At 43.2% G+C, this 25,605-nt stretch overlaps 1 protein-coding gene across 5 annotated transcripts in view; it reads right to left on the reverse strand.

Moving 5' to 3' along the window:
• The window catches only part of LOC134565037 (methionine aminopeptidase 1-like), an 88,270-nt gene that overhangs the window by 32,870 nt on the left and 29,795 nt on the right, over nucleotides 1-25,605 (reverse strand). For 3 of the 5 annotated variants that reach the window (XM_063424402.1, XM_063424401.1, XM_063424400.1), the window contains exons 7-9: nucleotides 16,612-16,750; nucleotides 13,732-13,863; nucleotides 10,859-11,002 (exon numbers count right to left, since the gene is read on the reverse strand). In XM_063424402.1, coding sequence (XP_063280472.1) covers nucleotides 10,859-11,002; nucleotides 13,732-13,863; nucleotides 16,612-16,750 — 415 coding nt within the window. Of the gene's footprint in view, nucleotides 1-9,268; nucleotides 9,424-10,858; nucleotides 11,003-13,731; nucleotides 13,864-16,611; nucleotides 16,751-25,605 lie in introns of those variants that run through there. The other 2 variants (XR_010083757.1, XM_063424403.1) reach the window with 2 other exon arrangements.

Here is a 25,605-nt window from a genome sequence, read left to right on the forward strand (position 1 = left end):
GAGTCTCACTTCTCTTTGGCTTGGGGATTAAATTAAAAGATGAGCTTAATAATTTGTGTTTAGGCGGATGGATAGATATCTGCCCTGGGTAATTTGTTAAAGCAATTTGCAGTTTTTCAGACATCTGTAGCAACCAATTCAAATAAAACATTGTGAGAGGTAGATAGATACGATCAAAATCTTTCCCAGCCAAAGAGTCTTTGGCGAGCCTTGACAATCAACATGGCCATAAGTTCATCTTGCATGGAAATAGTCTTGGGCATATTGTTAGGCAAAAAGACCCATTCGATAATTAGCCGAGGGTCTGGTTTTTCTGAGTCCCACTGAAATATTAAGGGGTGAGAAGAGGTTGAGCTCTCCTCCCAGGAGGGCAAACAATGGCTCTAAATCTGCATTTGAAATCCCAAACAAGGGACGGACCCAATTTATTGTTCCCAGCAATTTTTGTGTATCATGTAAAGTTTTGATTTCAGTTGAAATTTGCAAGGGTTGTGCAGAAATAGAATGCATGCCTATTCGCCAGCCCAAATATTTCCAGGGAGATGTCTTTTGAACTAAAAATCAAACTGGTTATCACAATCTTTGTTAAAAGCATGTAAGTTGTCACAAGTGTGAAAAATGTGAAATGATTAATTCATGTTCTTATAGTTAATGAAATATTATTGAAAACTATAAAACTGTATATCTGTGTGTGTTATATGAAAATGTAAGTTTCAGGACACCTTGTAACATTTGGCTAAACCAAAATGTTGAAAAAGCAGGCGCCACCCGAGAAACTCACATTCAGAAAGAGACAATAGGCTTATGGGAAACGGACAGCCTCCTTGAGCACCGGCAGGAGACCCATCGAGATAAGGTGGCTGAAACATCAAAGGTTCCTGACTACTCCCTCTCTGGTCATCATCCATATCTCGACCATTCATCAGCCATAAGGATCTATAGAAACTGGACATTAACATATGAACTGAGAGAAAGAACTCTTTCCAGCCTGGTCGGAGAAAACCCTTGGATTTGAATAGCTAGCTGGAAAACAAAGGGAAATATGGGGAAATATTGCCGAGGGCAGAATACAGTGTATAAAAACTAAGCCCTGAACCAGGCAAATCTGTGAACCGTTGGGGGAGATAGCAGACTGCCAGGTTCTGTATCTCACGGTTCACCCTTGGCATTTTCTCGGGAAAATACTGTCAAGTATCTCCACTGTTGGTGGGTTTATCGAAATTCTGTAATTCGATCTTTATTAATAAACCAAATTATTATTTCAATTGGAATATCTGATTGGCATTTATAACAATTTTGGTGCCCAATGTGGGGCCAGTTTTAGAAAATCTGTAGACCCCCGTATCTGACTAGGAGGCGCCTCGCTGTAAAAAGCGGCTTGGCAGATTGGGGTAAGTCCAGCAGAACCTACTGGCTAAACGAACACAAAAACCACAACAGTGGAGGGGTAAAATGGACAAGCTAGCTTGGGTGAGCTCGGGAACTCAGCAGGGAAGGGTCCCTGGTAACCGCAGTATTGTTTCACTCGTAAAAATCTACGTGCACGAAGAATCCACACAGGAAAAGGAGACCGTATCGTGTGGTTGGGTGGGGTGACCTAGCAAATGAGAACGTGTGTGTGTGTGTGAACGAGACGTGATATTATCACGAAGCGAGAGCAGACCTCGAGACCGCGGTTCCGTTGTCCCGCGAGGGACACGGCCAGTTGACAGGGAAGCGTGTGAATTTGTGAGATTTGCGTGAGTGTCTCCCGACGGGGAGGTTAGTGGTCACCAGGAGTCTTGAAGGAAAGAGGACGTCCCACCGAGTTCGAGACTAGTAAGCCTTCTTGACTGCGACCTTAGGGTCAGGTAATTTTTTCGGTGGCGGTTGTAGAGCCCGCCATTAACAGAACCTCCACAGAACAGTCCTCTGTTGGACTACTACGTTAACGGCACTGAGTTCAGAAGAACTCGGGATTTAATTTTTGTGTGTGTTAACCCATCAAAACTTCTGCGCCACGAGAAAGATGGAGTCGAATCTCAAGGATTCTTTAAGGGAAACCTCAGCAGGGGGCTGCTCTTGAAATCCCCCAGGAAAGCCCACTAGGAGAGCTGTTGCAGGGCTGGCAACAATGCCCGATTAGGAGAAGGGCATCTAAAGATCGGATGATCTATTTATGTAAGAATGTTTGGGGAGAAAAGGAGATACGGAAAAATCTCATATGGCCTGTGTTTGGTACTTTTGACGAATGAGCATAAAAAGCTCTGTGGGACTATGTATCTAAGAAGAAAAGGAGAGAATTTGAGGAATTGACATATGTCCTGTTATGATACTGGGTACGAGTAAAACTGTATTCCGACCAAAGGGAAATACTGGATAAATTAGACTACAAGATAAGCCTCTCTCACGGCTCGGTGGCCAAAGCGCTGTCTGCCCCAACCCCCACCTCTTCCTCCTCGGCCTCCTCGGTGACAGCGTTAGCACTGTCATCCGAGATCCATGCAGAACCACGAGCTCCGCGGCCGCCCCCCCTCCTCTCGGCCGAGGGGATTCCCGAGAGGGAACTCGGTCCCCGCTTCTGGTCCTGACCCCGAACCCTGGCCACCGACGCTAAACTATGGAGAGAAAGGAAAGAAGGGTAAGAAAAAGGAAGGGGGAAGAAATAAATTAAATAATTATACACCAGGTAAAGCCCTAGCTAAAACCTGGACCCCCGAAGATGATCTAGGACCTGAGGGAGATTCGGGATGGGACAGTTGGTGCGGCGGCAAGAGCAACCCGGGAAAAACATGGGAAAAAAAGACAGTTAAGCTAGGCAGCAGAGCTAAACAGAAATTACCTAAAGTGAATTGGAATGCACTAGAGAACAACTGGTGGTGTTAAGACGCCTATAAGCCAGAATGGGAGAATTAGCGCAAATCCAGAAAAGGGAGAAAAAGATAGAAAAAAAGACTTAAATGAGATTTTTCTTTCTCTTACTCTTTTCTTTGGTAGTAGTAGATCTTTTGCTTTGGGCTGAATACATTCTGAGAGCTCCCTAGGGCTGTGTAGTTTGTTTTATGGAGTTTTTTTTTGAGATGAGATCGGGGAAGCTTTTCCTTCATTAACATAAGAAAACGAACTAAAATCCCCGCGGCACGGCGAGTGTAGTTGTTGCCGAGTAACAGTGAGAGCCTGCACGGCGAGACACAGCAAGGCAGGCGTCGTTTCTCTGTCTGTGACACCGCGGGGCCGCCCAGAACAGGGGTAGCAATGTAAGGATCCGAACGAGAGTAGTATGGAAAGGCAAGAACAGATAAAAGACTGGGAAAAAGGAACCAAGAATAAAACTGATTTACTAGAAAAGATATTAAGAGTTTTTTTAAGGCTGTGGCTAGAATGTGTTTTTGTGAATATTGCGATTCTGCCGCGACTTACATAGAATCGATGGAACCTGAGAACGTAAGGAAAAATTTAAAAGGGTTTTTTTTTTTCTTTTCTGCCTTTGAGTTAATTAGATGGTAGCAAGTGCTAAATGCCTGGATAAAAAAATTGAGAAGAAGTCAAGAAATTAGTACAACTAGTATAAATAAATTATGAGGTTTTGGAAGCCAAGGTTAATAGGTGATACACAGATGCTAAGTTACTGAATATATTTGGTCTTTGTGGGGGAATAGAGAAAATGTAGCACTGATTTGAAAGATACAAGGAATGCTTCTGAAGATAGATATGAAAGCTTGCTTTGTAGTTATTAACAGTATAGAAAGTTATATTTATGTGTGGGAAGTATCCATGTGTCTGTTTAAAGTTGAAGAAAATAGATAAATATTTTCTCTTAGTTACCTGCTTGCTGGATGTGAAGATTTCGTGCAAACTAAAATATATTGATAATATGATAGATGTGACTCATGTAGGTTTAAAATAATTGCTACAGTTTAAAATTAAGTAGTTAACTTGAACATGAAATGGGAATATGGTATTTTATTAAGTTGCCTAAGTTTTTCTCACTACGTGTATTCTCTTAATATTAAGGCATAGGGGCAGTGGCGTCCAAATCAGAACTGCTTATGAGAAATGGCCGTTAAGAGGCTGGAAATTAAAAATTTGCTCTTGAGGGTGATATTGAAGTAGTAGTTAGTTTTATGATTCAAGTCTTAAGTCGGAGTGATGGCATGGTACAGTGGTGTCTGATAGCTCTTTCCGGGGACTAGTAGCAGTTACACCTGCTAGACAGTAGATGAGAACTGGAAGTTTTTTTCTTCACTTTCTTTCTCTCAAATAATAATCTCTGTAGGGGGAAACAAGCCTTAAAGTTTTTTTTCCCAAGACACATCTAAGCATGGAGGATTTTTCTGCTTAATTAGAATTACTAGCTGTGATTTCTCTGTGTAAGTAGTTAGAAGCCTTTTCTCTGCAGTCTCTATCTTGTATGTATTTTGTCTAGTAGAAACAGGGATTTTTTCCTTTCTAATTACTGATTTCTTAGAAAAGATAGTTAATGTTGTCCCTTTGATATTGTGTGTTCTTTACTTGCCCCTCAGTTTAGAAAATACAAACCTTAGAGCTATCCTGATGCCTGTGTTTCCAAATAGAGAGTAAATGACTTATGTAGAGCAGCTTCTATGTCATAGGGCTAGTAGTTGCCTGTAGTTCTTCAGGCCACGCATCTAGGTGTAGTAATACACAAAAATAGATGAAAGGTGCAGGAGTGTTGCTTTAATCTAAAGCAAATAGTAATAGGTTGGCTAGAGTTTGGTTGTTAGTAAAAAGCTAAGTTTGTAAAAGCTCTTTGTGATAAATAGTAGTGTCTATGTAGTGGTAACTGCACTAGAAAAAGCTGTCTGGCTAATAGGGCCTGAGTTTTAAGGTAACTCTTAGCCCTAGAAAACTTTCAAGTATTTTAATGCATGTTAAAGATAGGTTAGCCTTGCTGTTCTATTCGCTTCCTATGATAAAAGCTAAAGAGCTGAAACTCTCAATGAGCTATGAAAAGTGTCTGAAGTGATGCCATTTCTATAATAATCATATAATATGTGTAAAGCAAGACGTTATATTGCTGCTAGTGTTATGTGTACCTTTTGTTTTTATTGCTTCTGTATGCTTAGTTTATTTTGGGAAATTGAGATACTACATATGTTATAAAAGACTAAGATCTGTCATTTATAGAAACAATTCTTTAGCTTTTCTATGCCTTGTTAAAATATTACCCAAGATTATAATTGAGATCTTAAATGTTATCTCGTTTAATTACTAATTTTACTTAAGTAGCTCTTCTTTGTTACAAGTGTATTACCTAGAGCTAGTCTGTGGGATTAGAAGTTGTCTTAATGCTTATTTACTTATTGTATAACACCCAAGCGTAGATAAGCACTTTTAGATGTATCAGAAATATATACATAAGTGTTGTTTGTCAATATTATTATTATAAACCTCATTTAATAAGAGGTAAAATTCCCTTTCTATTAGTACAAAAAGGAGATTCTGGACTGTGTTTTAAATTGTATTTTAGATTGTGTGCTAAATTGTTTTTGTACAGAAAAGAGATTTTGAGTTGTGTGTGGAATTGTGTGATAAATTATTTTTGTATAGAGATGATGTATGAATTAAGAACTAGAAAAACTCATTCAAATATTCAGATAGTCTGAATAATAGCCATAGCAAGTTTTCTTCCTGTAAAGCATTTCTGAAGATTTTTCAAAAGTACTGTCCAAATTTAAATTTACATAGTTCCTTAAGTGATAAATTTAATTTGAAGCAAACTATGATAAAATTTCAAGATTTTAACTTATATAATCAGATAAATTCTGGTAAAAGAAGTTACCTCCATATGACAAAGGTGTAGTCTTTGCTAACCCCTCAGTTAGAGGGTTCCCATTTTGTTCCTTTTTTTTACAAGTGCCGGTGCAAAGAAACATTAAGAGAAGTGAACCCGTGCCCCCAAAATTAAAGAAGAGGAACTACATCCCCAGGAGGCTCCGAGGGAAAATCCCGAGTAGAAAGTCGTCTCTTCCCCAAGAGATTTGAAGATCCATTTACATCGAGGACATAACAACCTAAAAGAGCATGAGACTATGACTTAGAGAAGTCCTGAAAGAAAACCTTTGTATCCACCATAAAGAAAACCCAGAAGAGAGCAAGTAATATTAAGAGAGACATTTTTGACCGTGTGATCGGTGGGGAAAATGGGAATCAATTGGATAACACCTAAAATTCAGCAAGCGGAGGTGAAAAAGCAAAAACATAGAAACCGAGATTTTAGTCCAAAAGGCTCCTGACCGCAACAGAACAGCTAAAGCCGTCTAAGGGAAACCACCCAGTAGATATGAGGCAGAAACCAGAAAGAGGGTCTGGGCAACCTTTACCTGCTGTTTGAGAAGAAACAAAAACCTTGCCATTGGATGCAACCCAATGGGCGCTGGCATAAACAGAAGAATCGGTTTGTGAATCACTCTAATGGTAATAAGCCTAACTGAGCCTGACAGAAGGCTGGCATAATGAAACTGAACTTAGCCCGAGGTTTCCCAACATAAACAGCCCTGAAGCTAAAATTCAGTCCACCTTGGAGCACCCTCAAAAAGGAAATTTAAACCAAAGGATAAAATTAGTCAAAAAAGATTTCAACCGACAGAACCTACCTAAAGATCATTAGTCACAAATGCTCTCTTCATCCTCAGAAATCCCACTGAAAGGGACCTCTGAGGGGGGTTTAACATCATGCAGTCCAATCCATATAATGAAAACAGGGATAAAAACCCACAAATTTCTAATTAATATATAGATAAAATTGAAAAAGCTAAAGATAATGATAGAATTTATGAGAAATAGCACCCAAGAAAACAAAAGAATTGAAATTTAGTCTAAAATTGAAAGTTGGGTAAATATGCAATCAGAGAGGGTAGACTGCCTTCTAGAGGGGGAAGGAGAAAATATGCTAAGTATGTGAACATGAATTAAATAGTTAATAAAAGAAAAGAAATGGGAAAATTGTGAAAAATGTGAAATGATTAATAAAATGTGAAATGATTAATTCATGTTCTTATAGTTAATGAAATATTATTGAAAACTATAAAACTGTATATCTGTGTGTGTTATATGAAAATGTAAGTTTCAGGACACCTTGTAACATTTGGCTAAACCAAAATGTTGAAAAAGCAGGCGCCACCCGAGAAACTCACATTCAGAAAGAGACAATAGGTTTAAGGAAACCGACAGCCTCCTTGAGCACCGGCAGGAGACCCATCGAGATAAGGTAGCTGAAACATCAACAGTTCATGACTACTCCCTCTCTGGTCATCATCCATATCTCAACCATTAATCAGCCATAAAGATCTATAGAAACTAGACATTAACATATGAACTGAGAACTCTTTCCAGTCTGGTCGGAGAAAACCCTTGAATTTAAATAGCTAGCTGGAAAACAAAGGGAAATATGGGGAAATATTGCCGAGGGCAGAATAAAGTGTATAAAAACTAAGCCCCGAACCGGGCAAATTTGTGAACCCTTGGGGGAGATAGCAGACTGCCAGGTTCTGTATCTCACGGTTCACCCTTGGCATTTTCCCAGGAAAAAGACTGTCAAGTATCTCCACTGTTGGTGGGTTTATCGAAATTCTGTAATTCGATCTTTATTAATAAACCACATTATTATTTTATTTGGAATATCGTATTAGCATTTATAACAAAAAGCATGTAAGTTTAACAGGCTATATCTGAGCACCAGAAACAATTCTCAGTAAATATCATGATAGTCAGGAAATCATAATATATCCTTATTCTCAGTGGCAGTAAGCCACTGTGCTCTAATTCTTCAGGTGGATCAAACTTATATACACACATTAATTGTTGAATTTGTGCATTATTTCTGATGCATCTTGATGGATCACATTGACAGCAAATACCTCGTCTTTTATGAGATGCACAGTACAACAGTATCTCACATTCAACACATTTCCATTCAACCTCGGTTTGATGACAAACTAAACAAGAGAAGGAGAGAAGTAGTTCTGCATTAAGTTCTCACTTAAAGGCTGTAACCATTTGTTTACAGTTCATCAAGAACAAAAAAGACTGAAAACCTAAAAGAGCTTTCTGCATTCTTCTCAGCAGGGGTGCCATCCTCGGCTCCCCCTTTCCTGTTAAGAAATTAAGAGACATTAATTTACCAAACTTTTTTTTTTTTTTCCCTAGGTTAAAGTCGCCCGCTTTAGTGACCTCTATACAAAATTTGCATAAAAATTCCCTACTGAGATAGAACATCTCCCCCCCACAAAACAGACAACACATAAGGCCTGACAGTTGCACAGTTGCCACCCTCCCCTCAGGCCCTGTGATCTGTACCAGGTGCTGGCTTTGATAGCTTTGACTGTTTCCACCCACCCCTGAGAGGACCTGGGAAGAGTCCATAGATTTCCTGTAGGGAGACAAAAACTGAGCAATTAGACAACGTTACTACAGTTCTTGGGGTGGCTGCACGTAGGTTGGAGATGGTCCGATGGCCGGTGGATGGGGGCTGGGCCAGCTGGAAGCTGAAGGTTGCTCCTGGTTACTGTGTCAGCTGCTGCATCTGCTGTGGGACTTGTGTCTGCACTCATTGCTGTCCCGTGCTGTGAGATGATTTGCTGTAAAAGCTGGCCATTTGGTGAAACTTGAAGAGGCATTGATTAGCAAAATAAAGGCAAAGTCTCTGTCTTTAAGGGCTTTCTTTTTTATCTGTAACCAATTGTTATGCACATTTGAAGCGAGTAAGTCCAGATCATTTTCAGGGCCGGGGTCGAATAGCTTTCTGTCACTGCTAGAGTCAGAGTCCCCATAAGCGGTTAGCGTTCGGCGGCTCTGGGGTTGCTGGTGGGATCCCGGTGGGGGTGCAGCTGGCATCTGGGCTTTATCTTTGGCGTTCGTCGGGGACAGGGAGCGGACGGGGGACGGGAAGCGGGACCTGGGCAGGTTTCGGTCTGGCACGGCCTCTGGGGCCGTCTCTGCGGTAGCCTCGCAGGCTGCCTTGCTCCCCCCCTCTTTTTTAATTGCTTCCATGACCGCCCTCCATGCAGGAAGCAGGCGTAGCTCTGGCTCGTGGCCAGGCAGCGTAGCCAGGTTGTAGAGCTTTACACCGACCTTGTCCCAGTAGCGGAGAGTAAGAACAGAGGAAGGGGTGGTATCGGGGAACATGCGTGACACCCATCATAGGAGCGACTTAAGGTCCTGCTTAAGGATGGGGGATCCATGCTTGCTCAGCAAGCGTTGCATGGTTTTGTTAACGTCTCTCCCGTCGGACACGTCCTGTCCCATACCTTGAGTTCCCCTGGCTCACCTGTCACATCTGGTGTACAGATGATTGTGGGCCCAAACGCGGTTCCTTCACCGTCACGATCAGTTCCAGGGGTGTCGCCAATTGCCAGCAGATAGCCGGTTCTTCTCCAGTCACACGGAGCACCAATTATTGGCGATTGATGAGAGACGGGAAGACTGATTCGGTGATCAGAATTCAATTTACTCAGGTTTCCCAAAAGCTTATATACTATTTCAGACAGGTTAATAATTTCTACTACAATAATCAGGTTAAAAATCACACAGAAAACTCATGCATTTTACAACAATTCTTTGCTTGCAGAAGTTGACTGAATCTTCTCTCTTCCCGTAAGCAGGTGTAATCCCATCTCCTGTAATTTTCACAGTTCTGTTTGTTCCTGCCATGGCATCTTGGTTATCAAACTAGCTATGCTAATCAAGTCTGACTCTGTCTTGTGTAATCCCAGACTTTCATAGTAGGCTAAAAATAAGCAGCAGCATTCTTTTTCCTCCAAAAGGCTTTAAGTCCCTCAGATCTTTCCACTTTGCTTTTGCTGTGACTCTGTATTTGAAAATACCGGAAAAAACACCCAGCATCTTTCTTTCTGGGAACAGATATATTTGCTCAAAAAAACCAAAAAATTCAAAGTTCCAAATAGCCAGGAAAAACAGAAATTTCCTTTGTCTTGGATTTTAATTGGGTTAAAAAGCTCTCCAAAGAATCCATATTTTCTTTGTTTTACACAACAAAAAGGACATATCAGGAATCGATACTCTTACCCTGCAATTAACAGATTTTCTCTGTTGTCAGAAAAAATAACTTTGGGAAATTATGACGTGGAAAGTCAGGAATTCTAGACTATATTCTATAACCATAACATATGCTAAAGCTCATTAGGAGACACGAAGATGGAGGCACCTGTCAGGTCTGAGGAAATAAGTGTCCTAGTATCAGGGCAGCTTCAGAACTGAAGTGAGTGTGAACTGTTCATCACTGCTTCATGATGTTTACTCTGCCCTTAGTTGTCCACTGGCACTTAACCTTCTGTCCTTTGCCTCTGTGGATGTTGTTTCTTAGTCTTGCTGGAAAAATTGTTATGGGGCCATGGACATTTTCAAAAACTACCACTACTGGGGGAATGTTCATTCCTCCTCTGCCACACACTAGGATGAATTTTCCAGAAATACCAAATCACAACACTCAAATGAAGAAAAGTGAAAGAAACAGGATCCAGATTCAGGCACAATACCCATCTATACTATTCAAAGAGCTTTTTATTTGCATCTGTAAATAGCAGTAAGGTTTTGCTTAGAACTTCTAAGGAGAGAAACATTTGGCAGTTCATGTCAGACAAGAATGTCCAAGGGAATTCAGCTGGGAATTCAGGAAAAAACTTTGAGCAGTTAACCAGTACTGGTGAGAGCTAACACTAACCATTAGTGCAGTCAGATAATGCAAGCACAGGTTCATAAAGTATGCTACAGTCCAGAGTTTAAAAAAAAAATATTTCTCAAGTGCCAAAATGCAAACTTAATGGCTCAAGTAAATTTGTTGCATTCACTGCAAATCACTTCTTGTCTACAGGACAGCACAAAGGGAACTAATACTCACTGGCATAATGGGGCACGTTAGGAGCTGTATGGAAAAGTTTATGGATTCCATGCCCACAGTAGCTCCGAACCACTGAAAATCCATTTGCTTGAGCGTGTTTCTGAATTATGTTCCCTAGTTCTCTGTACCGAACACCAGGTTTTACTGCAAAATTAAAGAGATACAGAAGAAAATTTAGAGAGCTTTCTTTCAACACAACTAACCATCAAACACCATCTCTGTAGCGCTCATGACTTGTGTCCATCTGTTCTAGTATGCAGCTTCCTATGATCATTTAATCCACTGAGTATGTATGTGTGTGCAATAATATGAGAGAGGGAGGAAACTATCATATAAAAAAAACCCAAGAGAGAGAGAAGAAAATGCCTTTTTCACAAGAATACTACTTCCTTCCTTTAAGGGATGCAAGTGGTCACATTAAAAGGATGTTAAAGTTTGAAATTAAAAATAAAGGATTTTCAAAGTACTTGGTGAGCTCTCACACCCTGAGCTACAGTGCTTCTTGCAATGAATGTATGAACTATATTTTAATATACAATTATCCCTCTATTATGTGAAAAATGCTCACAAAGGACTGATATTTAGGAAAATAAATAAAGGGGAAATGGTTATCTCTAAGACAAGATTCTCACTGACAACGCTACAGCAAATAAGAATGTTCATATTCAGGTTTAACTTTTTTTGACAATCCCTTTAGGAAGCCTTACCAGTTAGAGTTTGAAACGCATGAAAATGGTGTGAGAAATTCACTTTGAGCACTTCGACAAGGGAGTAACAATACCATAAAAGCAACAATGTTTCATCATTCAGCTAATGAAGATTCATCCCAAAAAAACCCTTGAGCCTCTTAAAATATCAAGCTTTCCCAAGACTATTCCCAACTCCCTGCATGTTACATTCCCCTGCAGGAATGGTTTCTCCCCCTCAGGGACTCCTAGAGTTTCTCACCATGTAGTTTAACCCTTCCTCCCCTTTCTGACCCTATTGGCTGTGTCCCAAACTGCCCCTCCCTGGCAGGAGCTGAGAAAAGACCTTCTCCCTCTGTGCACGCCCTCTTTCCCTCCGGACACCACCTGGAATAAACGTCTTGAACTGCAGCTGGGGGTCAGAGCCTCTTTTGGGTCCTTGATCCTGTCCATGAAATATTCCTCCAAAGTCTTCTAAGGCCTGAGCTAGCATTGGAACCTCGGAGGGGTTAAAAGGAGGATTTATTTCACCTGAATATATGCTGTTCCTTCAGGAGCCAGATGTGTGGTTGTGTGGAGCCATCTTAAGCAGAGTTCACATAAAGCTAAAACTTTCTGTGAAGCAACCATTTAGTTCAATTCTCTGATAATGTAAGCGACTACAACTGAAATCCCTAAGCTGAATTTACAGAAAGTAACAAGAAACTTATATTACTGGCATATACATGCTTCTCCAAAAATTAAAAAAGGACATGGTGGGGAAGAGATTAATCTGTTGTGTTTGTGCTAAATAGCTGTGAAATATGGGCCTGACAGCACATGCAACTCATTTCAATGGAGCAAGGAGCCCTCTGCTTCTCTCTCATACAGCTCTCCCAGCTAGAGCTCTGCTGGTCCAACACCAAGACATTAAGATGATTTAAAGAGGGGAGAGGTGATCTCCTTATAACAGGTGAGACACTTGCTGCCAGAATTCTTACTCACATGCAATGTCTAAAACCCTTTAAAACACGTTACAGCATCTAAAAAAATGGTTAAAAAGACTTAGAGTGAGATTTTTCATCTCATTGTAATGAACACGGAAATTTCTGCCACAGTTTCTACATCAAAGCCAGGATACAAAGGATAAGAGACAACACATGTAATGTTTGCTATAAAAAAGTACAGGACCAAAGATAGACACTGTTCTGGTTTAGCTCTGAAAAACAAAGTGGTCATTTCAGAACAGTAATCCCACATAAACAGGTAATCTTTATTCTTCACAGCTCAACCTGGCAGTATTTTCTTGATCACACAATGGATACACAAGACATCAATCCTATGAATTTTTGTCTTTTCAGCTGGACTAGCTATCTCCAAATTATTAACCCAAATTATGTTCATTTTAATTTCTTTTATTTACATTTACTTTTGATTAAATGCAAGTTTAAAGCCTTACTATATAGCACCTTAAACTTCAATCTTTAGAGGCCATGAAGTGATTAAATTATAATGGGGATTTTAAGAAGCTGCAGGGTATAAAAGATATAGATGGTACAAGTATTTCCAGGGACTTGAGAAATTCTTCTTTTGTTTTCTGAAGTTGAACATAACATTCTGCAGCTACCTTTCTATCTCATTGTATGTCTCAATGCAGCTGCCCTGACTGTTAACTAAAGTTCTGTATGCACTGGAGGATATGGATCTGTCTTCTCTGGCACACTCCCAGAGAAAATCAAGAGCTCATAACTAGTTTTATGAAATAAACATCAAGTTTGGCAGGGTTAAAGAGATATGTTAAGGTGTTCACACAGTGTTTTACCTTACCAGTTCACTGTGCAACACAATACAAATTATAAAATTAGGGTTCTCCAAAACATACTTTGCTTGTTACAGTCTCTAAGTTACTCAGATCAAGGATGTCTTACTCATCAGTGGTCAAAAAAAAGGCTGTTTCCATGTCAATATCATCCACCGATCAGCTCAGCATCAAATACATTTTCCTCATCAGCCCACATTTAAAAAGAAGTTGCATCCACCACCCACAGAGCTGTGCCATTTGAAGGATCACTGCATTACACAACATCCATCATCAGCTGGTCACAACACACCAGTGCTTCTGTGTGCTGCACTAGAAGTCACTGAGCAGTGGCAATATGAGCAAGCATGTTTGAGAACCAAAACCTTCATGCTTCAGACATGTTTTACCTGCATCGATGGCTTTCACTAGGCACTCATAAGTTGTGTGGACAAGCCTCCTGGCACCCTCGTCCACGTCTCCAACATAAAATGTCTCGTTCAGATCTCCATGGTAGCCATTGCGATAGACAGTGATATCCACTGCAAACAACAGCAGACATGGGAAATTAGCACTCTGTTCCTCACTTCCTGCCTCTTACTTTGTGAAAGAACCAGCATTTAAAAATGGGGGATTCTAACTGTGAAGTGATTACTTCACAAGAATTCCATATGAAAACTCTTCCAGCAGAATCAATTCTTTCATGCTTATCCTGTAGATTCTATATAATAATTTATAAGTTAGTGTTTCATCAGTGAACAGTTTATTTAATGAAATAAAAGGGGGAGGAAAAAAATCCCCCAACAATGCAACACAGACACAGCAAGCTAGCATTGTTTTTTTAGGTAAATATAAAAACGGGAAAGAGAAGCTCTTTGCTCCATGGTGATTTACCTGGCTAACGTACTTTCTTAGAATTAATTCCAGCACTAATAGGAGAAAATAAAATTTTAAAAGGTATGTAATAATGGTTTTACATACCAAGTTATCTTGCTGTGGCAGAATGGGAACTTTTGTTTCTAAGTCTTTGTCAGTCAGCTGATAGGTCTAAAAGCTGCTAGATCACCAAACCCATTAGAAGAGCTACTGCTCTGCTATTCATGAAGAAAATCACACCCAAATCCTCTCACAGGTAAACAGTCATGAAGGAAACTAGTGAACAATAATACTATAGGAATATTGTACACGAGCTGCCAAGAGAGACCAATACAATCTTGATAGGAAGATATGGGAAAATACACTTTGGTGTCAACAGCTAGATATCACTTGCTAGTTACTTCTGGATGATATGTTCCTGTGATTCAAAAAATGTGTTTTGGACTTTGGCATGGCTTCCAGGCTAAAAAGTTTCAAAGAAAAAAAAGATGGACACTTCCTTTTAATTGTTCAATGGGTACATTCCCTCCAAGGTACCTTTTCTTTCCCTCCTTGTAACCTGTTTTGGTCCTCCTTTTCAAGAGGCTTTTGAGCCACTACCTTGCAGAAAGGAAGCCCAGTTCTTTCTCATCATAACAAAGCACAAGGCTCCAAGCTTAATCAAGTGCAGGAATGTGTACAAAGATATGACTAAAGCCTCTTACAGAAGGTGTTCTCTAGGGCTGAGGTACAGCCTTGGCATGTAAACAGCAGAGGTAAGGCACCGTGCAGGTGAAACCAACCATGTTGATTAGAAGGCTGGAGCACCTCTTCAATTAGAAAAACCTGAGAGAATTCAGATTGTTCAGCCTGGAAAAGGCTTTGGGGTGACTTAATTGTGGCTTTCCAGCACCTGAAGGGAGCCAAGAAGAAAAATGGAGAGGAACTTTTACAAGAGCATGTAGGGACAGGACAAGGAGGAATGGATTCAAACTGAAAGAGAGTAGTTTTAGATTAGATACTAAACAAAAATTCTTTACAGTGAGAGTAGTGGTGCACTGGAACAAGTTGCCCAGAGAAATTGTGGAAGAAGAAAAATGGAGAGGAACTTTTACAAGAGCATGTAGGGACAGGACAAGGAGGAATGGATTCAAACTGAAAGAGAGTAGTTTTAGATTAGATACTAAACAAAAATTCTTTACAGTGAGAGTAGTGGTGCACTGGAACAAGTTGCCCAGAGAAATTGTGGATGCCCCATCCCTGGAAATGTTCAAGGCGAGGCTGGATGGGGCTTTGAGCAACCTGGTTTACATTGAAAGTGTCCCTGCCCACAGCACAAGGTTGAAGCCAAATGATCTTTAAGGTCCCGTTCAACCCAAACCATGATTCTATGAGCTGGGCTTCTTAAGCTGGACTCCAGCAATGCCAGAATAGCTGTCAATAAAAAAGAGCTGTGCAAAGTCATCATCTCTGAAATTAAAATAATATAAAGGAGCTTTGGCATACATTGTTACATGTACCCTACAAGCTTAGAGTTTTCAACCAGACCACACCTTACCTAGACGGAGCAGCAATCATGAGACTTGTTCTGAAAAGGCTGGTACCCCAGCACAAAGGTGCAGACTTAGTAGCTATTATTACAAGCTAGTATGTATCAAATATCTGATAATCTAAAAAGATTACAACCTGCTTCTAGAAGCAGGTCAAACCTTAGCATATGCTGTGCATTTATTTACAGGTAAGAGAAAAGCAAACCAATGCAATAAACAAAGGGGCAAACGTTAGTACAAAAAAAGGATCATTAATTTTTACTGCCAAACCAAGAAGAAATGGAAGCTAAAAAAAGATCTGGTCAAATAATTTATAAAAGTATCTCTCACCACCCAAGAAGGCTTAAGTACCTTGAGTACTAAGAACAAAAAGCAGCTGGTATTGTTAGGCAGTGAGATACTCAAAAAAAGATAACATGCACCCATATAACACCTCGACGTTAGAACCCCTTACAGTCATCATAATCATCATGAGCAAAGCAAAACTAAGAATCTAGAGCCATCTAATCTAGAATTCACATGGAACTAATCCAGTTGAATAATTCAATATACATTTTATTCACTATATATACACAGTTGGAACAACTGGAATCTAGCCCAAAAGTGGAATACTAAGGCACTATACTAATACACAGATCAGGGCAGAAGACTTAAAAAGCTATTCAAGTGGACTGAACTTTTGAAATTATTTTATTAAATAAATTCATTAATTTAAGTATGTAAAGAGCAGAGGTAAATGAGAACAACCTAACTCGTAAATGAGAACAAAAGCCTCTCTTAAGAAGCTATTCAAATGATGTTGCCTGCTGCTGAAACCTCACCGTACTGCATGCTTTAAGTGCACAGAAGGTAGAATTGTTGAAGGTTAATTTTCACAGCACTTACCATTAACAATATCTCCCTCCTGCAATGGCCTCCTGTCAGGAATTCCATGGCAGATCACTTCATTCACTGAAGTACAACATGACTTGGGGAAATTATAATAATTCAAAGGGGAAGGATAACAATTCCTTGCAATACAAGCCTAAATAGAGAAGATACAATTTACACCAATAAGTTTTGTACAAAGAAAATACACAGAAGAAAACATATGTGCAACAGTTTCACAGTAAGAATGATAAGCTAAAAAGCACTGACTCTTGAAAAAAAGGTTCTTCAAGCATTTCTTGGCAGTGTTTTCATTATGCCTTGCATTTCTTACCAGGAAGAAATTAAACCTACTTTAGTTTTCTTTCCACTAATTTTCATGCTTGACTGCGAATGCTGAGATATTCAGTGTTAAAACAATGCATGGCAATATTTATTCAGTTTTTAAAATTCATTTTCTGTGGCAGTGTGCAAATTAGGTTTATTAGGTTTATCGTATTGTTCCTTTGTTCTCTCGCACGTGCGTGCACTTGTCGTTATGTAACAGTCCGTTACCTGTCATTCACGCTGCCCGTGGTTTTTTGTATTCCTCCCTGCTTCCCTGGTTGGTAAAGTTAAATTTCCCGCGTGCTTAACGGTCCCGGGGATCCCCTTCATTGGTTGTTGTACCCTCACCCCTCCCTCTCACCTATCTGGATAAAACTCTGCTCAGACTGCTTTCGCGCACAGTCGCGGCGCAGCTGGAACGCGTTTGTACGTGCAATAAAACTCTGCTGCTATTCGCTGCCTCCCTCTTCTTGCCTCTGTCCGAGTCATTTTACCACCGCTGCTGAGAGGATCTCTCAGGAACAAGAACCCCGTAAGAATCAGCATCGTTCACGCGGCGTACGAACTGACCCTTCAAGCAATATTCACAATGCCTGGACTAGCTGGAATAGAGACACTGAGGTCTCGAAACATGGCACACTGACATATCGTGTGGTGCCCAATGTGGGGCCGTGAAGAGGTCCTCACAGGTCTCGAAGACCCATGGAAAGGACTGGCAGACTGCCGTGTTAGGAGCGGAGTCTAGGAAACGAAGTCCATGGATGCTACACGGTCCCCGGTCCAAGCAGCCTCGTCCGCTCGAGGAGCGCTCCCAGAGCGAGGGAAGGCAGCGTCCCTCTTCGCACTCAGAGAAGGCGTCTTCCCCAAAGACAGAGGTCTCTCCGAGATCGTCTTTTGCACCCACCGCCAGGGTTTGGTAAGTATCCCCGCTTTTCTGCGGAGCGGGTTTTGGTTTTGGGAAGCCTCCGCGCAGACGAGAGGTCCCCGGACAGCTGGCCCCGCGGCCGCTGGCATTGAGCATTTTGGCTCCTTGGCTGGTTTCGAGTTCCCCTGGCGCTTATTGGTTTTTTCGGTGTGTGTCGGATTTTACGTTGTGCGCGAATGCGCGAGGGTGTGCGTGTGTCCCCCACTCGCACGGCAGTCAGCTGAGTGAAGCTCGGAAGGAGCACGTTGCTGGCTGCCGGCTTTTGTTTGGCACTGTACCCCGGTGTTCTTTCGCAGATTTAGTGAGTGTGTGCGTGTGCCGGTGTTTAAAGCGCGCAGCGATTTTTTTCTTTTAAAGATTTTTTGTTGCCGATCTCGGTTTGGGAAAGTGCTGATTTTAAGATCTAAACGGGAGAGGATGGGTGCTTCTCTTTCGTCAGAACAGGAGGGAATTTTTAACATTCTGGTTGAATTGTTAGAGTTTAAGAAAGTTAAGTTCTCAAAAAGCTGTTTGAGGTGGTTGGTCCAATAGCTCTGTTCGAACTTGCCGGACCTCTCCCGAGCAAAAGCTCACAGCCCTCACTTTTGGAGCACTGCGGAGAGAAAACTAGCGGAATTGGCAGATGCTAGGGACAAAGACACGCAGAAATTCGCGGCTTTGATTTTGCAGCTCAAAGCTGCCGCAGCAAAATACAGGGAGTTTGAAAAAGAGCCTCTGCAGGGACAAACTGCCTCGGGTTCCCTTTCCCTCAGCCCCAAACCCTCTCTCCGCAAAAAGGGAATTTTAAAAAAAGTGACAGAAAAAACGTCTGTCAACCCCAACTTTCTTCAAAATTCCCATTCCCCCCGCTCAGGCAGTCGAGGCCAGACTGCCCGGGACCCCTCTGAAAGCCCTGGCCAGGCGATCGGAGGACCTTCCCTTCCCCCGAATTCTCCCGGTTCGAAGCCAGAAGTTAGTTTTAAAGTTACTGCATCACAAAAGCCTCAGAATGGTGACTGTGGCATCCATAATGGGGGGGACCGCATGGTCTGGTCACCATCCCCCTCTTCTTCTTCCCATGATTCCCTTTGCTCTCCCCACCCTTCCCCTTCACCCCACCCCTTCCCGTCCCCTACCCCTCCCACTGCCCCGAAGTTCCCACCCACCTGCCCTGCCCCCAGACCCGCCCATGGACCCGCCTGCCAGGTGGAGCCACAGGCGGAGTCCCCAGCATGTCCCCACCCCGGAAGTCGGCCATCTTGTTTGTTTGGTTCCCACGGTAACACTTCCCGTTCCCACGGTTGGAACCAGGAAGTAAACAACCGGGAACCAGGAAATCAACAGGCTTGCTTTACTGCCGTGCCAGTGACTTACCGATGATCCCAGGGAGACAACAATAATAATCCTAATTGGCAACCTTTCTCCCAAGTAATCATTAGGGATCTCTGTAAAGCCCACAAAGAGTACGGCAGGGAAAGTCCGTACTTCCGTAGTCTCACAGCCAATCTTTCTAATGTGGCAGTTGTTCCTGCTGATTTAAAGCAGCTGTTTTCATGCTTCATGAATGTCACAGAGTTTAAACTCTGGGAAGCAGCGTGGAGGCAGCTGTTGAGAGAAACACTACCACACCTTTTACAGCAACCAGATACAGCAGTTGATGGGCAGGGGAATGCTATTTCCCTTGAACTCCTTTGGGGTGAAGGCCAGTGGAATTCTCCATCCACACAGGCCTCCCTGATTCCCTCTGCAGCCCTCACAGTACTTAAAGATCCAGCTTGCAAAGCGTTTTTCAACCTCCAAACCCATGCTCCCATGCCACCTTATACCATGCTCAAACAAGGTCCAGCAGAACCTTTTGTAGATTTTGTAGAGAAATTGACCCGTGCTATTGAAGTGCAGGTCAAGAATGAGAGTGCCAGGGATCAAATATTAGAAGAAATAGCATTCATTAATGCTAAGGATTTGTGTCGCTCAGCTATTTTGAGTCTTCCTCTAGATCCTCCTCGCACACTCCACTCCATGCTTCAAGTGTGTCAGGTCAAAGTCCCCTTCCTCAGCCGTGGGACCCAGCCTCGACCACCTCAAGCATCTTCTCTCCCACGACCTCCACGTGTGGCTGGAGCATCCCCTGCAAGCCAGACGCAGCACAAGCCTTTGCAACGCCGCACACCCTTCCACGGCAATCGACAGCAGCAATGCTTCTTCTGAAGAGAGGAAGGACACTGGGCTGCCACCTGTCCTCACAAACATCAAGGACAGACGACAACACCCCGAACACCTGAGACTCCTAAACCTTTTCATCAAACGCCAAAAAACTAAAGGGGGAGCATGAGTCCACCCAGCGCGATGACCCCAATCGGGTGGACCAAGCAGGGGGGTCAAAAGGGGGTAAACCAATTGATGATAACACATCGGACGGGACATTTCTCTCACCTGAATTTGACCTTGCAAAACCCATTTAAACAACTAAATCTCTATATGAACCTTACAGGCTGCAGCTCACAGAACCGTTGATTCTAAGTGACCACGACTGGCATTTTGTTACCATCGATCGTTGCAGCGCCAACGACTGGCCATTGGTGGAGGACGGTAAGTACATCATCGTCGGGGACTGCAAACACACTCCGCAAGAGGCTGAGGTTCTTCCTGGGCGACTTGTTAACTGTCCCAAGCACCTCATCCTCTGGCTGCGTTGTATTTACCCACCCACATTCTTACCAAAAGGGCAGATAATTGCACAGGCCATCCCATACGAGGACCCTGACTCCCAGAACAACACAATCACAGTAAACACAGTACACAAGGCAACAACACAGCAACCCAGGGTGAAGTGTACATTTATGATGGGTGGAGAGTCCTTTGATAAAGATCTTTTTGACACAGGAGCAGACTTGACATCGATCCCAATCAAGGATTGGCTGTCACACTGAGCTCTGGAGGACATAGCAGGTCACGTCCAGGGTGTAGGGGGCTTTCAATTAGCAAAGCAATCTAAGAACGTGGTGAAAGTAAGGGGACCAAAAAAACAATTGGCAACTATACGTCCTTTTGTTTTAGATTACGAAGAGCCACTGCTTGGCAGAGACCTCATGGCCCAGTGGGGAGTCACAATTAACATCCCTGAACCCCCACAAAACTTTTAGGCGGCGGCTGCTGAGACGCGCCCCATCCAAAGACTCAATTGGAAAACCGATGATCCAGTCTGGGTGGAACAGTGGCTGCTTTCTAAAGAAAAATTACAGGCGCTTCAGGAGCTCGTAGAAGAGCAATTGGAAAAGGGTCACATCGAGGAGACTAATTCTCCTTGGAATTCACAAGTCTTTGTCATCCGCAAAGCTGACAAGACTCGGTGGTGGTTCCTTCACGACCTCCGCCAAATTAATAATGTTATCGAAGATATGGGGTCTCTCCAACCAGGAATGCCCTCCCCAACCATGCTCCCTCGAAATTGGAATCTGGCAGTCATTGATATAAAGGACTGTTTCTTCCAAATTCCTTTACACCCTGACGATGCTCCACGTTTTGCCTTCTCGGTTCCTTCCATCAACCGAGCAGCTCCAAGGAAACGATATCACTGGAAGGTGCTTCCCCAAGGTTTGAAATCCTCCCCAGTCCTGTGTCAGCAGTTTGTCGCTTCCTTGTTGTCCCCCGTGAGAGCAGCCGCGGAGGAAGTAATGATCCATCACTAGATGGATGATATACTTGTTTGTGCCCCGACAGATGATTTACTGTCCCACACACTTGGCCTTGTAACAAATTCGTTAGTTGCTGCAGGTTTCGAGCTGCAGGCAGGAAAGATTCAGCAGATGCCACCCTGGAAGTACATGGGCTTGGAGATCAGTAAGCGGACCATTGTTCCGCAGAAATTGGAGATCAGGACAAAAGTCCAGACCCTTGCTGATGCCCATCAACTCTGTGGTGCTTTGAATTGGGTAAGGCCATGGCTGGGTCTGACCACCGAAGACCTAGCCCCTCTTTTCAATCTTTTGAAAGGGGGAGAGGAGTTGAGTTCTAGGTCACTTACCCCAGAGGCAAGAACAGCGCTTGAGAAAGTTCAAAAAGCAATGTCTTCCAGACAGGCACACAGATGCGACCCAGACCTGCCTTTCCGTTTCATCATCCTAGGAAAGCTGCCGCATCTGCATGGCATCATTTTTCAGTGGGACCAGTCTGCAAGAACACCCAGACAAGGTAATAAGGGCCAAGGCAGGGGAGATCCGCTTCTGATTATAGAGTGGGTCTTTCTCAGCCACCATCAGCCCAAGAGAATGACACAGCCGCAAGAGCTCATGGCTGAGCTCATCCGCAAGGTGAGAGCACAGATGAAAGATCTGGCCGGTTGTGATTTTGAGTGCATTGAGTGCCAATTGGCTTGAAGACAGGCCAAATGACAAAATTCATGTTGGAACACCTGCTTCAAGAGAATGAAGCATTGCAATTTGCCCTAGATTCCTTCACAGGCCAAATTTCAATTCATCGGCCGGCCCACAATTTGTTTAATTGGGAGGTAGCATTCAAATTGTCAATGCAGAGTGTCCGGAGCAGGAAGCCCCTCAAAGCTCTGACAGTTTTTACGGACGCGTCCGGGGCTTCTCACAAGTCAGTTCTGACTTGGGAGGATCCAGAAACTCGGCAGTGGGAGGAAGATGTTGAAGAGGTGATGGGATTGCCTCAGATCGCTGAGTTGGCCGCAGTCGTTAGGGCATTTGAGACGTTCACCGGACCATTCAATTTAGTTACTGACTCTGCACACGTTGCAGGGGTGGTGTCTAAGCAGATCAGGCCATCTTACAAGAGGTGTCCAACACCGCTCTGTATGAGCTGCTCTCGAAGCTTGTAAAGCTTGTCTCCCACCGAGAGCATCCATTTTATGTGATGCACACAAGATCACACACTGATTTGCCAGAGTTTATTGCTGAAGGTAACAGGAGAGCTGATGCCCTCACCGCTCCTGCAGCAATAGCCCCATTGCCAAACATATTCGAGCAGGCAAAGCTCAGTCATCAGCTTTTCCACCAGAACGTGCCAAGCCTGGTCAGATGTTTCCACCTCACACATCAACAGACCAAAGCGATTGTCAGCTTGTGCCTATCGTGTCAGTCCCACGCCGTGCCCACACTACATGCCGGAGTCAACCCTCGCGGGCTTCAAAGCTGCGAGCTCTGGCAGACAGACATCACAGACATTGCATCATTCGGAAGACAGAAATACGTCCATGTATCAGTAGATACTTTCTCGGGTGCAGTTTACGCCTCTGTCCACACAGGGGAGAAAGCACAGGATGTCATTAAACACCTTATCCAAGCATTCTCTTTCATGGGCATCCCCAAGGGCCTCAAAACTGACAACGGCCCACCGTACAAGTCAGGTGAGTTCTGCAGCTTTCTGCAGCAATGGGGAGTGGAGCATAAAACAGGCATCCCACGCTCCCCCACAGGACAAGCGATAGTAGAACAGACCCATCAAGAAATCAAAAAAGTCCTTGCACAACAACAGCAGGTACTAAAAGTTGAGCCCCCCTCTATCCGATTAGCCAGAGCGCTGTACACAATCAATTTCTTAAACTGCAGTTTTGAGGTGTTTAACCCACCAGTCGTGCGACACTATAGATCAAATTCTGATTTCCAACAGAAAGAGAAGCTACCAGTCCTGCTCAGGTCACCTGAGAGCAGACAAGTTGAGGGTCCTTATGACCTGGTGATGTGGGAGCGTGGGTACGCCTGTGTCTCCACGCCCACTGAGCTCAGACGGGTTCCCGCAAAACGGGTGAAGCCTTTTAGGAAAAAGCAGGAGGAGAGAAGGGAAGATGTACCGCAGGTCGCTTCTGCGGCGCTGCGCCACAAAAGGCGAAATTACACTTGGTTGACCCTACCCATTCTCTGGGAATGGGAGGACCCCTCACCTTTTTCTTATTTCCAGCCCTCATGTTAATTATTCTGTGTTCTAAAGTCTGTTTTTCAGTTTTTCAGTGTGAAAGATCCAACCCAGACCAGAGAAAGTCACCACCATGATTCATCTCTTGCTGACGATTCTCCTTTTCACCAACCTCCTGGCAGTCCATCACGTCTAAGGCAAACATCTGGGCCACCCTCGCTACATCTACAGGCCAAGATCACATTTGCCTTAGCCAAACCTCAGCCGCAGATCCATTGTCCGCCTGTCTTGTGGGGATCCCATTCAAGGTTGGAGAATTGCCCGAACCCTTGCTGAAGGAAGCCAAAAAGATAAGTAGATCCCAGGTCCCTGATGGGTCCCACTCTATTGTGGCAGGAAGCAAGGTTCCAGATATTAATCCCCTGGTAGGCTAGGGAAAGTTTGTGGCCAAGCTGAGTGAACTCCAAGGGGAGCCTTCAGAGACTGAGCTCCTTGGGTCCTCAAAAGCACAGGTTTGCTCCCAGTTTACCATGACCCTGCCACAATCATCAGGGAAAGCCCCAAATAATATCGGGAAAAATAATAAATTATACTACACAGACCCTTGGTGTGAGCGAGTTGCTCAAGTGCCTGTGACATCTAATTGGTGGACAAAACCCATCTCACTACCCAGGGGAATGTTTCTTACCTGCAGAGAAAGGGCCTGGGCAGGCATCCCCTCTCGCCTTTCCGAAGGTCCATGTACACTGGGAAAATTAGGCTTGTTTACACCCAACAAAACAAAAATGATGAATTGGCAAAGGAAAAACAATGGTACCCACAATTCGGCCATTCAGAAATGAATATAAAGAATCTGGACCCCGATTGTGACTCTGAAATCATTTATTGGAACAAACCAAAAGGAGTCGCAGTCACAATACTAATCCCATAGGTCGCCATTGCAAAGTCCATGGGGGAATTAGCTCACTTTGAGTGCTGGGTTGCTAAACAAGCCAACCTAACTTCAAATGCCCTGAGTGACCTCCTGACAGACGAGGGAATCACAGGACAGGTGACCCTTAAAAATCAGGCCTCAGTTGATTATCTTTTCCTCCTCCATGGACACATGTGAGGAGTTTGAGAGCCTTTGCTGTTTTAATTTGTCATCTAAAGCTGAAGACATCAAGAAGACCATTGATGAAATGAAAAACTTGGTGAGCAAAATCAAAGAGAACACGTCGGACTGGTTCAACGACCTCTTTAAGAACTGGGGAGTCTCGAGTTAGGTTGCATCCATTTTAAAAACCTGTGTTACCGTTATAATTGCTTTAGTTCTGATAAGTTTTATTAGAAAGATAATTCATAGGTTTAAGTCTAGTGCCACATCAAACCCAGTTGTGAACCGTGTTTCCATGGCATCTGTTCCTGAGGAAGTGGAAATGGAAAACTTAGAGAAGTCTTGGGAAGACAAGAGCCTCTCTGAGGAGCAGTGGCCATCCATGCAGTCAAGGTTCAGAGACAGCTTTTCTGAATGTGAACATCAGCTTCCTCCATGCCGTTTGCTCATCTTAAAAAAAGAAAAAGGGGGAGATGTGGCAGTGTGCAAATTAGGTTTATTAGGTTTATCGTATTGTTCCTTTGTTCTCTCTCGCACGTGCGTGCACCTGTCGTTATGTAACAGTCCGTTACCTGTCATTCATTCTGCCCACGGTTTTTGTATTTCTCCCCGCTTCCCCGGTTGGTAAAGTTGAATTTCCCACGTGCTTAACGCTCCCGGGGATCCCCTTCATTGGTTGTTGTACCCTCACCCCTCCCTCTCACCTATCTGGATAAAAGTCTGCTCAGATTGCTTTTGCGCGCAGTCGCAGCGCAGCCGGAACGCGTTTGTACGTGCAGTAAAACTCCGCTGCTACCTGCTGCCTCCCTCC

The sequence above is a fragment of the Prinia subflava genome, assembly GCF_021018805.1.
Source record: "Prinia subflava isolate CZ2003 ecotype Zambia chromosome W unlocalized genomic scaffold, Cam_Psub_1.2 scaffold_32_NEW, whole genome shotgun sequence".
In the NCBI taxonomy this organism is placed as follows: Eukaryota; Metazoa; Chordata; class Aves; order Passeriformes; family Cisticolidae; genus Prinia; species Prinia subflava.